This window comes from Ictidomys tridecemlineatus, chromosome 11, assembly GCF_052094955.1.
Source record: "Ictidomys tridecemlineatus isolate mIctTri1 chromosome 11, mIctTri1.hap1, whole genome shotgun sequence".
NCBI classification, from domain to species: domain Eukaryota; kingdom Metazoa; phylum Chordata; class Mammalia; order Rodentia; family Sciuridae; genus Ictidomys; species Ictidomys tridecemlineatus.
In genome coordinates this window covers 116,439,999-116,455,932 of record NC_135487.1, presented here as the reverse complement: position 1 = coordinate 116,455,932, position 15,934 = coordinate 116,439,999, and the positions used below count along the sequence as shown (strand labels likewise).

Genomic DNA, 15,934 nt, shown 5'->3' with positions numbered 1-15,934 from the left:
TTTGTCTCTGTGTCCTTTATTCTGTACCATTGGTCTACAAGTCTATTTTGTGCCAGGCCATTTTTGTTACTATAGCTCTGCAGTATAGTTTAAGGTCTGATATTGTAATGCCTCCTGCTTCACTTTTCTTGCTAAGGATTGCTTTAGCTGTTCTGGGTCTCTTATTTTTCCAAATAATTTTTTTTAAAGAGAGAGTGATAGAGGGAGAGAGAGAGAGAGAGAGAGAGAGAGAGAGAATTTTTTTAATATTAGTTATTGGCGGACACAACATCGTTGTTTTTATGTGGTGCTGAGGATCGAACCCGGGCCGCACGCATGCCAGATGAGCGCGCTACCGCTTGAGCCACATCCCCAGCCCCCCAAATAAATTTTTATGATTGCTTTTTCTATTCTATGAAGAATGTCACTGGGACTTTAATAGGAATTGCATTAAATCTGTATAATATATAAGTCTATAGTATGGACATTTGGACAATATTAATTCTGCCTATCCAGGAGCATGGGAGATCTTTCCATCTTCTGAGATTTTCTTCAATTTCTTTCTTTAGTGTTCTGTAGTTTTCATTGTAGAGGTCTTTCACCTCTTTTGTTAGATTGATTCCCAGGTATTTTATTTTATTTATTTATTTTATATTTTATTTTATTTTTGAGGCTATTGTGAATGGGGTAGTTTCCCTAATTTTTTTTTTCAGTGGATTCATCGCTGATATATAGGAATGTGTTTGATTTATGGGTGTTGAATTTATATCCTGCTACTTTGCTGAATTCTTTTTTTTTCATTAAAATATAATTGCTTTAATGAAATTCTTTCAGTGAGGCACAGTTCAAACAAGACATTGCCTGGTGAGCATTGGTTTTCCTGCCCAATTACAGAAGGGCTACGATGTCCCCAGCTTTAAACCAGACTGTTTTTCTGAAGATTCATTGGTGGGAGGTTCCATGAGCTGCCTGCTTCTGGCTCCCACTGGGCTGTTGCCCCCTCCCAGTCTGACCTTAGGAACTCTCCAAAGGTTAAAAGAAGCAGAATAAACAAACCCGCCAGCTCTGTGGCCATCCCTATCTCCACCACAAGCCAGGCGGGAAGGTCCATCAGGCCTATGCTCCTCCATGGACACCTCTCTGGTGCTGAATTCATTTTTAGTTCTAGAAGTTTTCTGGAAGAATGTTTCTGGATTTGCTAGGTATAGAATCATGTCATCACCAAATAGTGACAGTTTTTGAGTTCTTCTTTTCCTATTTTGTATCCCTTAAATTTTTTTTTTTTTTTTTTTTTTTTTTGTCTAACTGCTCTGGCTAGAGTTTCAAGGCTGATGTTGAATAGAAGTGGTGAAAGAGGACATTCTTGTTCCATTTTTTAGAGGGAATACTTCCATTTCTCCATTTAGAATGATGCTGGCCTTGAGTTTAGCATATATAGCTTTTACAATGCTGAGGTATAGTCCTACTGTCCCTAGTTTTTCTAGTGTTTTGAACATGAAGGTGTATTTTGTCAAATGCTTTTTCTGCATCTACTGAGATGATCATATGATTCTTGTTTTTAAGTCTGTAAATATGATGAATTACATTTATTGATTTCCATATGTTGAATCAACCCTGCATCTCTGGGATGAACCCCATTTGATCGTGGTGCACTATCTTTTTAATATGTTTTTGTGATTTACCATAATTTTATTGAGAATTTTTGCATCTATGTTCATCATGGATATTGGTCTGAAGTTTTCTTTCTTTGATGTGTCTTTGTCTGATTTTGGTATCAGGGTGATATTTTCATAGAGTGAATATGGAAGGGTTCCCTTCTTTTCTATTTCATGGAATACTTTGAGGAGTATTGATGTTAATTCTTCTTTGAAAATCTTATAGAATTCTATTGAGAATCCATCTGGTCCTGGGCTTTTCTTGGTTGGTAGGCTTTTGATGGCATTTTCTATTTCATTACTTGAAATTGATCTGTTGAAATCATGTATGACCTCTTCATTCAGTGTGGGTAGGTCATATTTCTCTAGAAACTTGTTGATGTCTTTGATATTTTCTATTTTATTGGAATATAAGTTTTCAAAATTGTTTCTAATTATCTTCTGTATTTCAGATGTATCCGTTGTGATATTTCCATCTTCATCTTGTATTTTAGTAATTTGAGTTTTCTCTCTTTTTCTCTTCATTAGCATGGCCAGGGATTTCTCTAGTTTGTTTCTTTTTCAGAGAACCAACTTTGGTTTCTCAATTTTTCAATTGTTTATTTTGTTTCAATTTCATTGATTTCAGCTCTGATTTTAATTATTTCCTGTCTTCTACTGCTTTGGGTGTTGAAGTGTTCTTTTTCTAGGGCTTTGAGTTGTAGTGTTAGGTCATTTATTTGTTGACTTTTTATTCTTTTAATGAATTCACTCAATGAAATAAAATTTTCTCTAACTGCCCTCATTGTGTCCCAGAGATTTTGATATGTTGTATCAGTGTTCTCATTTACTTCTAAGAATTTTTTAATTTTATCCTTGATTTCTCCTACTATCCATTCATCATTCAATAGTGTATTCTTTTGTCTCCATTTGCTATAGTAGCTTGTATTTTTAATTTTGTCATTGATTTCTAATTTCATTCCATTGTGATCTGATAGAATAGTGGGTATTATCTCTGTTTTTTTTTTTATTCACTAAGAGTTGGTTTGTATCATAAGGTATGGTCTGTCAGCACAGCTCAATAAATTTTTTTACAGTGAATACAAAAAAAATAAGGTATGGTCTATTTTAGAGAATGAGTCATGTGCTGCTGAGAAGAAAGTATATTTGTTTTTTGATGGAATATATATATATATAATCTAAATTATTGACTATTTTATTTAGTTCCATAGTTTCTTTATTTAGTTTTTGTTTGGACGATCTGTCCAGTAGTGAGAGAGGTGTGTTAAAGTCACTCAGTGTTATTGTGTTGTGGCCTGTTTTACTCTTGAAATTGAGAAGGGTTGGTTTGATATACATAGATGCTCTATTGTTTGGAGCATAAATATTTATACTCATTATGTTCTGCTTATATATACTTCCCTTAAGAAGTATGAAAGGTCCTTCTTTGTCTCTTCCAATTAACCTTGGTTTGAAGTCTACTTTATCTGAGATAAGAATGGAAACCACTGCTTGTTTATGAAACTCATATGAGTGATAAGGTTTTTTTCCATCCTTTCACCTTCAGCCTGTGGATGTCTTTGCCCATGAGGTGAGTCTCTCGAAGGCAGCATATTGTTGGGTCTTGCTTTTTAATCTAATCTGCCAATCTGTCTTTTGATTGATGAGTTTAGGCCATTTTTTTAACATTCAAGATTATTATTGAGATATGATTTATATTTCCTGTCATTTTGATTTTTTTCTGGTTTTTAATTTGACTTAGTTTCTCCATTGGTTTAATGTTCTTTTAGTGTATTTAGATCCTCTTTAACTGGTTTTCACTTTTTTTTTTTCACTTCATCTTCAGGGAATATTTTGTTGAGAATGCTCTGTAGTGTAGGCTTTCTAGTTGTGAATTCTTTTAATTTTTGTTTATCATGGAAGACTTTAATCTCATCTTCAAATCTGAAACTTAATTTTGCTGGATATAAAATTCTTGGTTAGCATCCATTTTCTTCAGAGCTTGAAATACATTATTCCAGTACCTCCTAACTTTGAGGGCTGGGCTGAGAAATCAGCTGAGATCTGAATTGGTTTCCCCTTATCTAAAATTTAATTGTTTTCTCTCTGAGCCTTTAAGATTTTATCTTTTTTTAAAAATATCTTTTTATTTTTTTACTTACAGATGTATACAATATCTTTATTTTGTTTATTTTTATGTGGTGCTGAGAATCAAACCTAGTGTCTCACATGTGCCAGACAAGTGCTTTGCCACTGAATCACAACCTCAGCCCTTAGATTTTCTCTTTATTCTACGTGTTAGTCATTCTTATTATAATGTGTCTTGATGTGAGTCTGCTGTAATTTTGTACACTTGGGGTCCTATAAGCCTCTTGTATTTGATTTTCCATTCCATTCTTTAGGTTGGGAAAATTTCTGCTCTTATATCATTGAAAAGATTGTGCATTCCTTTGGTTTGTATCTCTGCTCCTTCATCTATTCCAATAACTCTTAAATTTGGTCTTTTCGTGTTATCCCATAAGTCTTAATATTTTGTTTATGGTTTATTATCATCTCTGCATGGTCAACTCAACTTTCTTTTTTTAAAATATTTTTTGTTGTTGTAGATAGACACAATATCTTTATTTTATTTGTTTTTTTTTAAATTTTTTTAAATTTTTATGTGGTGCTGGGAATCAAACACAGTGCCTCACACATCCTAGGTAAGCACTCTAACACTGAGCCTCAACCCTGGCCCCTCAACTCAACTTTCAAGATTATATATTTTATCTTCATTGTCTGAGGTTCTGTCTTCCAAGTGGTCTAGTCTGTTGGTGATGCTATCTATTGAACTTATATTTTGGCTTACTGATTCCTTCATTTTGAGGATTTCTGCTTTCCTCCCCCCCACCCACAATCTTTCTTTCTTCTTTTTTTTTTTTTTTTTAGAGAGAGAGAGAATTTTTCAATATTTATTTTTAGTTTTCAGCGAACACAACATCTTTGTTTGTATGTGGTGCTGAGGATCGAACCCAGGCCACACGCATGCCAGACAAGCTTGCTACCGCTTGAGCCACATCCCCAGCCCCCACAATCTGTCTTTATTGAAGTGATTTTTCACCTCCTGTATTTTTTCTTTGATCTCACTTCTTATACTATCCTTTACTTCACAGATCAATTGAAATATGTACAATATGAAGTCCTTCTTGGACATTTCTTCTACTGTGTTATCAGTGGTTTCTGTTGTTGAAGCATCGTCATTTGTTTGGGGCACTTTATTTCCTTGTTTTTTCATGTTGTTCATGTGTTTTCCCATCCAGAAGTATGGACATAAGGCAGCACAAATTCTACTTTGTAGACCTACAGTGTCCCTGAAGGTTTCCAGCCCTTCACCTTTAATGGTGAAACCAATATCAACAACACCCAGTGTAAACAATATATAGCCTTAAACTAATAGCTCCCACTAAGGCATCTGCTGCTTTCTCGAATTAAACCAAAATGATGAGTTCAATAACTATCTATAATATAAATAGAAAATTTGTTGAAACGGTTTACAATTTCAAATGGTGGGTGAGAGAACAGAGGTAGCATAGTACACAATTTTCCCAAGAGAGGTAGAGAGAATCTAGAAGCAAAAATTCACAGAAAGAGTGGAAGAGGAGCTAAAATGATTGGCTGTTGGTAGGAATAAAGTTGGAAAGAAAAATCCAAGAAAACAGACAAGAGAGAGGAAGAATACAGAGAAATAATTAAAGATATAAGAATACAACAAAATGCAAAACATCATTCATATATCCTTGTCCTCCACACACACTGATGCATAAAAACACCCTGTTCCAATATGGTAGAGATATTAGCGAATTGAAAAATAAAATAAAATAAATCTCACTGAAAAGTCAAACTGTCTCTATCGGCGTTCAAAAGTTTCTCACCCTTGTCTCTGTCTGTCATCTCTTGGGGTCACCAGGCCCAGATCAGCCCTCGCAGACCCAGTCACTATCCCACAAATCTGGGCTTCAGATACCTCAGGCTTGGCCATGCTGAAGTCCCAAAATCTCAATGCTGCTTCTACTTACAGAGATACAGGGATAGATACTTACATAGATGCAGAGATACACTCATGCAAAAGGAGCAACCCTGAGATGCAGCCCAAGACAAAAGCCATCAGCACTCCCAACAGGAAGACCCTAGATAACTCCAAACCTACAGGCACCCCCATACTGGACCTGCAGGTCTCAGCTGGAGTCCCCAGAGGCTCTTGTGGTGGGTGGTAAATGTGCTGGAACCCAGGCCCCAGGCCTTGGCTGGGTCCCAAATTGGATGCAGCCACATGCAACCAAACCTGGAGTCTCCCCCGCAGCGGTCCTTTAGGGAGTGGTAGCAGTGGTAGTGGCAGTGGTTGATGGCAGCAGGTCAGCAGCAGTGGCGGCTGCAGTGACGGCTACAGTGTTGGCTGCAACTGCAGCTGTGGGGGCAGCGTCACCGAGGTCAGCAGTGGTATCCACATCAGTTGTATCCAGGGCAGTGGTGTTTTCTGTGGCAGCAGCTGGTGGTTGCAGCTGCAAGGGCAGCAGCACCCAGAAAGAAGACCTCCAAGAGACCTCAGGGTGGCAGTAGCAGCATCAAAGGCAGTGGCAATGGTGGTAGCAGTTCAGCATATCTTTTATTATATAATACACTTATTATATAATAAAAGATTATATATCTTTTATTATATAATAAGTCTTATGCAATTGTTTCTTTGAGTTCTGTGAATCATTCCAGAAAATTACAGAACCCAAGGAGGGTATTGTAGGAAATTTTGATTTATAGCCATCAGTCTGAAGCACAGGAGGGGGCTGGGGCTGTAGCTCAGTAGTAGAGTGCTTGCCTAGCATGTGTGAGGCACTAAGTTTGATCCTCAGCACCACATAAAAATAAATAAATAATAAATAGTATGGTGTCCATCTACAACTAAAAATAAATAAATAAAAATAAAAAGAAGAAGAAGAAGAAGAAGCACAGGAGGCCTGGACTTGCCAATGGTATCTGAAGCTCAGGCAATTTCATGGGACTCAGAACTCAACCTGTGGGATCTTATGTTAACCCCAGGAAATTGTTTTAGAATTCCATCTGGTTTTGGAGAATTGCTAGGCTTGGGGGAAAATCATATATTTAGTGTCAGAAGAATGTAGAGAGTGAGTGTATATATATATATATATATATATATATATATATAGAGAGAGAGAGAGAGAGAGAGAGAGAGAGAGAGACAGAGACAGAGACAGAGAGACAGAAAGACAAAAAAAAGTATCTTTCTAATGTTGGAAATTGTTTTATGGCCTTCTTTTTTTTTTTAAAGAGAGAGTGAGAGAGGAGAGAGAGAGAGAGAGAATTTTTAATATTTATTTTTTAGTTCTCGGCGGACACAACATCTTTGTTGGTATGTGGTGCTGAAGATCGAACCCAGGCCGCACGCATGCCAGGCGAGCACGCTACCGCTTGAGCCACATCCCCAGCCCCTTTATGGCCTTCTTACTAAATTTATTTCTTGCATTTAAAAAGGTGTCTTGTATATATGAAGGTCAGAGATATGTCTTGTCTGTGGAATATTTAGATAATTCTTGGATTGCAGATAACTACCCTATTTTTTAATTTAATGTTGATTCTTTGGTGTTAGATTTAAGATGGGTCTCTTTTTTCTTGTCCCAAAGTTCCCCTGGAATTTTCTGTACTTGGAGTGGAAATAACACTGAACTGAGACCCAGGATGTGGGTTCCATTCCCAACTCTGCTTCTGATATTTCCCCCATCAGTTTCCTCACAAGCAAACAACAACCCAGAGCTTTCATAAAGATTCCAGGGGATATATGATAGATTTCTCTGGAAAGCAAACTCACTTCTAGCTTAATTTGTTCCTCATTAGTTGGCAGAAATACAATCTGCTGACTGAGGACAGCTGCACAAAAAAATGAAACAATTTCCTTCCTCTTTTCTAAGTCAATCTCCCCACTGTACTCTGGCCCAGCTCAAGGATGACTTTGGAGACCTACATGTTTCAGAGCCTAGATCCTAGTAGCAGATGGCTGCTTCAACCACTGACAATTTTGCTGTTGTTGGGTGAGTGGGGGGTCATTCTGAAATAGGATAATTTCAGCTATTCTTACTGCCTGAACTCTAGGGACTGGGGTTGTTAGGAGTAGGCGTGGGGCCTAGAAATTGGGGATAGTATGAAAGGGAAGAGAGGACTCTGAATTCCTCCTTTCTTTTTTAAATTAAATTTATTTATTTATTTTTGCTGTGTAGGGGATGGAACCCAGGGTCTCATGAATATTAAGCAAGCGCTATAACACTGAGCCACCACTCCCTCATCTGAGGACCATGAATTCTTACTGTTTGGTGGGTCATAAAGTCAGAATTCAGAGGTATTTTCACAGACCCTGAGAAGTTACCAAACATACATGCTAATTTTGTACCACACTAAATATACAGGATGAAACAAGGAGGGCATGAGAAATTAGTATTTTTATAGAATATTAATTGGAATTAGGCTCTTGAGACGTGTCCTTGGGAAAGGAGCTCCAAATCACCTCCCTCTGCCCTTCTCCTTATACACACAAATGAGTTTGTTCTTATTGTCTGCTGCTGCTTGACTTTGATCTCTTCTCTTTTACAGCTTCTGCGGACAGGCAAACTGGTGAGTTTGTTTTGCTTTCTTGTTTGGGTAGCATTTGTCATAATGAGATGCTTTGCTTTCTTTGCTTCACTAAGAATCAGGCTTGAGTTCACCCTGGGCAGCTCCCTCATCTCAGTAGGGCCTGGGACTTGATTCTTTGCCAGATTCCCAGTGGATTCTCCAAAGACCCAAGGGAATGAGCCTGCTGTTGGTATATAGATTTTTAAGTGGGTCTGCAATAGTACTCTGTGGCCCCTGACCTCCTCTGAGAGCTCCTTTGAAACCAAACTCCCTCCAAAGCTATTTATTTACATCCTTTTCTGTATTTTATCCCTTAGCAGATTTCCCAAAGGCTGTGGTGAAACTTGAGCCCCCGTGGATCCAAGTGCTCCAGGAGGATATTGTGTCATTGAAATGCCAAGGAACCTACAACTCTGAGAACCATTCTGTCCAGTGGTTCCACAATGGGAACTTCATCCTAAACCAGCCCCAGCCAAGCTACAAATTTAAGGCCAAGAACAATCACAGTGGGGATTACAGATGCCAAATGGACCAGACCAGCCTCAGCGACCCAGTGCATCTGGACGTGTTTTCTGGTCAGTAGAAGAAAGTCCAGGAAAGAGCTGGGAGGACAAGGAGGGATGAAATTTAATTTTTCAGAGGTTTGTAGGAAAGGGAAGGTGACCTGTTTACTGCAAAGCATTACTGTGAGTTGCCTGAAGTAGGTTTTGCCCACTCATTTCCTCCACCTTTTTGCTTAATATGTGTGATGGAGCTGGAAATTACCAAACTCTTCAGCGTTTAGGAATGGCTATTTTTGCTTCCATTCTGATTGAGCAAGAGGCCATGGACAAATGACTGAGTATGAAAGAAACAAAAGGAAGTTCCTATTCTGTAAAACCACCCTACTCTGCTAGCAGTGTGGGGAAGCATGGAGGTTGGAGACAATAGACCTGCAAAGGCCCTAATCTGGGATCTGGCCTGACAACTGTGAGGAGCTCTTTCTGCCAGAATTGTAGGAGGCAGGAGGCTGGACCCCTAGGGGAAGAATCCAATTTGGAAAATGAGGCCAGAGGTGAGGGGGAGAGAAAGGGCAGACCCTGTAGAGGCTGATAGAGTGTTGCAATGACTTTGATTTTTATTTCTGAATTAGATGAGAATCTGTGAGATAATTTTTTTAATTTAAATTTTTAACTGATACATCAATATAAAAAATTTTATATATTTATGGGTTGCCATGTGATGTTTTGATGTAGATACATATCATGTAATGTTTAAATCAGATTAAACAGTTTATCTTCTTATGTATTAATGTGAAAACATTCCAAATCCTTTCTTCTAGCTTTTTGAAATATATATAGTACATTATTATTACCTATGGACATCCTACTGTGCAATAGCATGCCAAAATTTCTTATTAAGTACCTGTTGAGGGGCTGGGGATGTGGCTCAAGCGGTAGCTCGCTCGCCTGGTATGCCTGCGGCCCGGGTTCGATCCTCAGCACCACATACCAACAAAAGATGTTGTGTCTGCCGAGAACTAAAAAATAAATATTAAAAAAAAAATTCTCTCTCACTCTCTCTTAAAAAAAAAAAAAGTATCTGTTAGTCAACCTCTCCCTATCCCTCCTTCCCTCCTATTCTTTCCAGGCTTGGGTAGTGACCAGTTTATTCTTAACTATTATGAGATCAACTCTCCCCATTCCCACATATGGGTGAGATCATACTGTGCTTGTCTTTCTGTGCTTGGCTTATCTCACTTAACATAATGTTTTTACATAATGTCCACCTATATTGCTGCAAATGACAGGATTTTATTCTTTTTATGGTAGAATAACATTCCATTTGTTTATGTCATGAGATGGTTTTAACTAAAGGAGTCTTATTTAGATATATGTAACTATCTGACAGTTTTCAATTTAATATACTATACAGAAAATTCCCCTAAATACTACTTCTACCCCTCCAATTTCTGGAAATATGAGTATACCTATATTGCAGTTTACTTCAACTGCACTTGGTGCATAAACCCTGAACATGGCCATATGTAAGCATCCCAGTGCTTTAGATTTTCTTATTTAATACCAGGAAGGCTTGTGAGTATGTGTGTGTGTGTGTGTGTGTGTGTGTGTGTGTGTGTGTGTGTGCTCACTCCACCACCTAGCTACATCCCCAGACTGAGTCTGGCTAAGTTGCCCAGGCTAGCCTCAAACTTGTGATCCTCTGCCTCAGCCAACCAAGTAGCTGAGATTACAGGTCTGTGACGCTATGCTTAGCTAAGAAGATAATTTTTTTTATGAACCTTTGAGACCACTATACTAGTCAGAGTCATTTTCTGTTGATAGTATTCTAGTGAAAGGGAAACAGTGAGTTAACCTAAAAATCCTGCCCAAAGACATCACAGCTATCCATCTCCTCTCTTTGTACCTCATCTTTCCAGAAACAGCCAATAGTACTTCTGACTCTTCCTTTGAAAATGTAAAATTACAGATAACAAAACTTAGATGCAAAGGTTTGATTTTTCTTCTTTTTTAAATTTTATTTTATTGGTTATTCTTAGTAAGATCCAAAGGTTTGATAAGGACAAACCACCTAGTCCCTTCCCTCTGTTGTGCAAAAAACTTAAGCTGATGAGACCCAAAATTTCAGCAGTTAACAACAGCAATAAGAAAAGAATCCTGACTTTAGATTTCTGTTTCTTGATGTCTCGATGACAGTATCTTGCCTTTCAATATACAGAATATTATTTTCTTAGGTGAATTTTCATTTAAATAAGATACAATATTTCTTATTATGTGATATTTCTTTCTATAAGAAAAATTGCTCTATTAAAACATTCTTTATAGACTTGTCCTCTGAAGTGGCTGAATTTTTGGAATCTGATCACTCTGCCATCAATGAGTGAGGATGTTTGTAAACAAGGAAGGAAAAGTTATTTTAAGTTCCAAAGCTTTCTTTAGTGCCCCTTTTGTTCAGAGCCACAATGGAACAGTGAATGCAAAAATTTATACCTCTTCATTTCTTAGTGGATGTAAGATTCTACTAAGAGTGTTCTATACTCTTGCGTGTTTATTTCTCCCAAGATTTATATGTTGAAATCCTGTAAACCCCACAGTGATCATAACAGGAGGTGAGGCCTTTGGGGAGGTGATTAGGTCACGGAGAGTGGAGCCCTCATGAATGAGAGTAGTGCCCTTAGAAAAGAGGCTCATAGGAGCTTTGAGGCCTCTTCCTCCATGTGAGGATGTGTCAATAAGACTCAATTCTACAAACAGAAAACAACCTTCACCAGACATATAAGCTGCTAGCACCTTGATCTTGAACTTTCCAGGCTCTAGATTGTAAGAAATAAATTCATGTTGTTTATACCCTGATTTATGGTATTTTGTAAGGGAAGGCTGAATGGACTAAGACAGAGTGGCTGGCATTATTAAAGCTCTATTTCATTACTAATACAGCTAATTGATGCCTACCTCACTTCCAGAAAAAAAAAAAGTTCAAAAGTTACCATGAAGTTAGTAATTCCTAGATCATAAATTTATCCATAATAAATTGAAGGTTTGAGGTTCTATTCAGTTAACTGCTACAGTTAATAAAGTGCATTCATTTCCCTACACAAACATAGTGTTTTAAAGTGCACAAAATTGTGTTGTTGTTGTTTTTTCCTTTTTTTTTTTTTTTTGGTCAACTGACCTTTATTTTATTTATTTACACGCTGTGCTAAGAATCAAACACAGGGCCTCACATGTACTAGGCGAGCACTCTACCACTGAGCCACAACCCCAGCCCTCAAAATTGTTTTTAATATCTGATCTTCATCTTCAGAACTTCTGAAAACTTCTATCCTGTATAGGTCCCATAGACATGACACCATATTTTTCCTATATGAGAATGCTTACATCTGCCATGAAACATCTCCAATTCCCTCCATCTGGAATTCTTTCAAATTCTATGAGTAATAAAGCCCTGAGGGTGAGGCTGCTAAGGTATACTTAGAACTTTTTCTTCCCGTGTTTGTTTTTCAGACTGGCTGCTGCTCCAGACCTCTCAACTGGTGTTCCAGGAGGGGGACACCATTGTTTTGAGGTGCCACAGCTGGAAGAACTTCCCTTTGAACAAGATCACATTCTACCAGAATGGAAATTCCAAGCAGTTTTCCCATTTCAATGTCAACTTCTCCATCCCGTCAGCAAACCGCAGTCACAGTGGTGATTACTACTGCAAAGGAAGTATAGGGAGGACGCCCTACTCATCAAAATCTGTGACCATCACTGTCCAAAGTATGGGAACTCTGTTTTTCAAATGTTATTCAAGGAGCTTCAGGCCTCAGAAGGCTGAGTAGGGAAGTGATTAATGATCTCTTCCAGATCATTAATTTTTTAGCACTTGAACTGAATTAAGCTACATCCCCAGCCCTTTTTATTTTTTATTTTTAGACAGGGTCTCACTAAGTTGCCCAAGCTGGCCTTGAGCCTTTGATCCTCCTGCCTCAGTCTCTTGAGTCACTGAATTACAGGCCTGTGCCACTGCTCCTGGTTGGCCTTTGTCTATTCTTGAGATATTTTGCATTGTAGATTTCCTCATGCTTTTTCAAGAGGCATCATGAGCTTGGCCAGTGAATGCTACCCAGTCCTAGGTTCAGAGGAGGTGGTGAGTGAAGATCGGCTGATGTACTCTGTGGATTCCCTAATTCAAGGTTCCTCAAAAATTGTTCCCCAGCCGTGTAACTCCTTGAGGGACTTCTTGGAATGAAGTTCACATTGATGTGGAACATGCTACATGCTGTGTTCCTCTCCTTTTATATTTATAATGCACATTAAAAGCTTAATAACTCCTGTTGGAAAAAAACACATAGACTATGTTTCATATGGCATTTGCCAAACTATATGACCACAAAAATATTTTTCTCTATAACTTCAGACAGATGTGTCCAGGATAACTCTTTAGGAAATGCTAATCTAGTTCTTTACTTGAGAAGGCAGAAATATGAAGACATTCTCTAAAGGTAGATATTCTTCCTGGTCTCCCTTTCTGCTGTTGTCTTTGCCTTTAACCTCTGGATTGAGTTCCTTTCTAGGGACCTCATTGTTTATTCCAAGTTTCTGTAATTTTTTAATTACTCAGTCCTCTGCCTCTCCTCCTAGGACCAGCAATTCCATACATCTCTCTACCTTGGTACCAAATCACTTTCTTCCTGATGATGGGACTCCTGTTTGCAGTGGACACAGGGATGTATTTCTCTGTTCGGCGAGATCTTCAAAGCTCAGTGGAGAACTGGAGGATCCCAAAGTCAGATGGTGCCATGGCCCTCAGGACAAATGACTCCTCACCTTATTGCATAACAGCAGTTGCAACAGCATCTCTTCAGGCCACATAGCCCCTCTTTGAAAGCTAAGAAGCCACCTTTTTGTCACTTCTTTGCTCAAAAACATTTAATAGCTTCCCTTGCACTTGGAGTTAAGCTAAAACCTTTGCAATGTTTTATAAAATGCTTAACAACTTGATCCTCATTTTCTCTGTGATTTTATTTCCCTCTGTTTTTCCTTCTTTACTCTTCATTATTTTTGCTCTTTATTGAACACACTAATTATACTTCTGCACAGAGCCTATTATTTCCTGTTTTAGAAATGTTCTTCCTTACAGATACCTACATCATGTTTCATCATGTCTGTTATGGTTTTAATATGGTTTGGCCCCATCAAAACTTGTGTTGAAGCTTAGTCTTCAATGTATTAGTGTTGGGAGGTGGGGTCCAGTGAGATGTTTTGGGGTCATGGAAACTCAGCCTTCATGCATGAGTTAATACTTTCTTAAAGTAATATGTTAGCTATCGTGGTAATTTAGCTGTTTTCTCTCTTCCCAATTGTCGTGAGGGGACAAAATTGCGACATATGAAGTCTAGAGGAGAAATAAAGAATGTCCACGCACTTCTGCCCCTTTCAATGCTTTATTCATTCAAGTTACTCAATACAGTTTCACTCTATAGGTTCTTAATCAAGAAAACGACAATCCTTAATGCTAGGCACTGCAATAGACATAATCAATTTGCAGTAAACAATTCTAGATTAATTATTCCACAGCAAACAATTCTAGATTAATTCTAAGCACCACAAAACACACTTAATCATGATAGGCTAATGACAGACATTCCCTCTGCGTGCTAAGTTCAAAAGTCTTAAGCTTTAGGCTTTATGTCCAGCAGATGCACACTCACTCAGACCACCGTGATTAGGTCTGGAACCAAGGCAGGCTTTTACTGGTGTGGAGTGGATGGCTGGTTGAGGAGTGGGTCGTAGGGAGGAATTGCAGCTCTTACCAAGATCCAGAAGAGGCCGTAGAGTTGAGAGCCGTGAGGATCTCACAGAGGCTCAGAAACGATGACAAGTGATAGGATGACAGGTCCTCATCAGGTTCTCCAGCTTGAGTCCATCCTTGTTTCAGCTGGCTGAATCCCTGTTCATTGCTCTATTACTTATACTAAATTTTGGAGCTTTTGACCCCCCTTTCAATCCTTATTAACTATCACCAGATTTCTCAGTGACATCATTTACCCTGGGGTCAGAAATATCTGGTCTGGTGGTCTCCTTCCTGATCTTCTCGCCTTTCCCTCTTATCAGGCAAGGACAGCCTGCCAGGGGCTACCCTCTGTTTATCAGGGTGAGGGGAAATAACTTGTCTGAGGCCATACTGGAGGGCTCTGTGGGTATGCCTGGTGAGACACAGGTTTCAAACTGGAGTTTTTAAAATGAGTTGCTTGCTTAGGCTCAGGCCTAAAGCATCCTAACACCAGTGCTTCTACTTGTCCTTGTGCTTTTCTCCCATGCATAGAGCCCCAAATGCTTTCATCAGAAGCTAAGCAGACTTGGTCACCTGATCTTGGCCTTCCAGCCTCCAGAACTGGGAGTTAAATAAACATTTTTCTTTATAAATCACCTTATCCAGATGTTTTGCTATAGCAACAGAAAAAATGGATTAAAACAATGTTATTACTTTAGGTTTTTACTGAAATGTCACCTTATCAGTGACATCTCCATTCACCTACCATACTCATACTCCTAATTCTCCTCTCCTGTTTTCTTCTTTTTTTTTTTTTTTTTTTGTGGAGGGGCGTGCACTGGGGATTGAACCTTGGGGAGCTTAACCACTGTGCCACATCCCTGGCCCTATTTTGTATTTTATTTAGAGAGAAGGTCTCACTGAGTTGCTTAGTGTCTCACTTTTGCTGAAGCTGGCTTAGAACTCATAATCCTCTGGCCTCAGTCTCCTCAGCTGCTGGAATTACAGGCATGCCCCACTGTGCCCAGCACTCCTGCTTTATTTTTCTTCATGGTACTTTTATCACCAACTGATATACTATGTGTTTACTTGTTTGTGGTCTACTTCCCTGCCCTTCTCCACTTTAGAATGCAAGCGCCAGGAGGGGTCTTTGTCTGTTTTGTTTACTTCCACTTACTCAAAGCCTAGTTCAGTTGGGACATGATAAAACACTAAAATAATTATGGAGTGAGTAAATTCTTTGACATTTGAAATCAAGGACCAGTCTTAAGACCAGAAAATGCTTAGAAACCTCCTTATTTTAAAACCAAGGAATCTGTGGTCCAGATAAGTGAAATGATGTCGTTAAGAGCATATGGGCAGTTAGTGTGCCAGACCTTTATAAGTGATTTGGCTCGTCCTATAAATTTTTC

At 38.6% G+C, this 15,934-nt stretch overlaps 1 protein-coding gene across 2 annotated transcripts; it reads left to right on the top strand.

Annotated features, from left to right (window-relative positions):
* Positions 1 to 7,550: 7,550 nt before the first annotated feature.
* On the top strand, positions 7,551 to 14,173 carry Fcgr2a (Fc gamma receptor IIa). 2 transcript variants are annotated; one of them, XM_013366312.4, is made up of 5 exons: positions 7,551 to 7,690; positions 8,247 to 8,267; positions 8,588 to 8,842; positions 12,272 to 12,526; positions 13,391 to 14,173. In XM_013366312.4, exons 1-5 carry the CDS (start codon positions 7,606 to 7,608, stop codon positions 13,621 to 13,623), a joined length of 849 nt encoding a protein of 282 aa, XP_013221766.2. In that variant the 5' UTR covers positions 7,551 to 7,605; the 3' UTR covers positions 13,624 to 14,173. The 2 variants fall into 2 exon arrangements, with proteins under 2 accessions (XP_013221766.2, XP_005342596.2); XM_005342539.5 differs by having other exon boundaries at positions 8,585 to 8,842.
* The last annotated feature ends 1,761 nt before the right edge of the window (positions 14,174 to 15,934 follow it).

Coding starts and splice junctions, on each gene's coding strand:
- Fcgr2a (XM_005342539.5), top strand. CDS start 7,606: ATGACTTTGGAGACCTACATGTTTCAGAGCCTAGATCCTAGTAGCAGA. Junction 7,691..8,246: donor GACAATTTTGCTGTTGTTGG/GTGAGTGGGGGG, acceptor TCTCTTTTACAG/CTTCTGCGGACAGGCAAACT. Junction 8,268..8,584: donor TTCTGCGGACAGGCAAACTG/GTGAGTTTGTTT, acceptor TTTATCCCTTAG/CAGATTTCCCAAAGGCTGTG.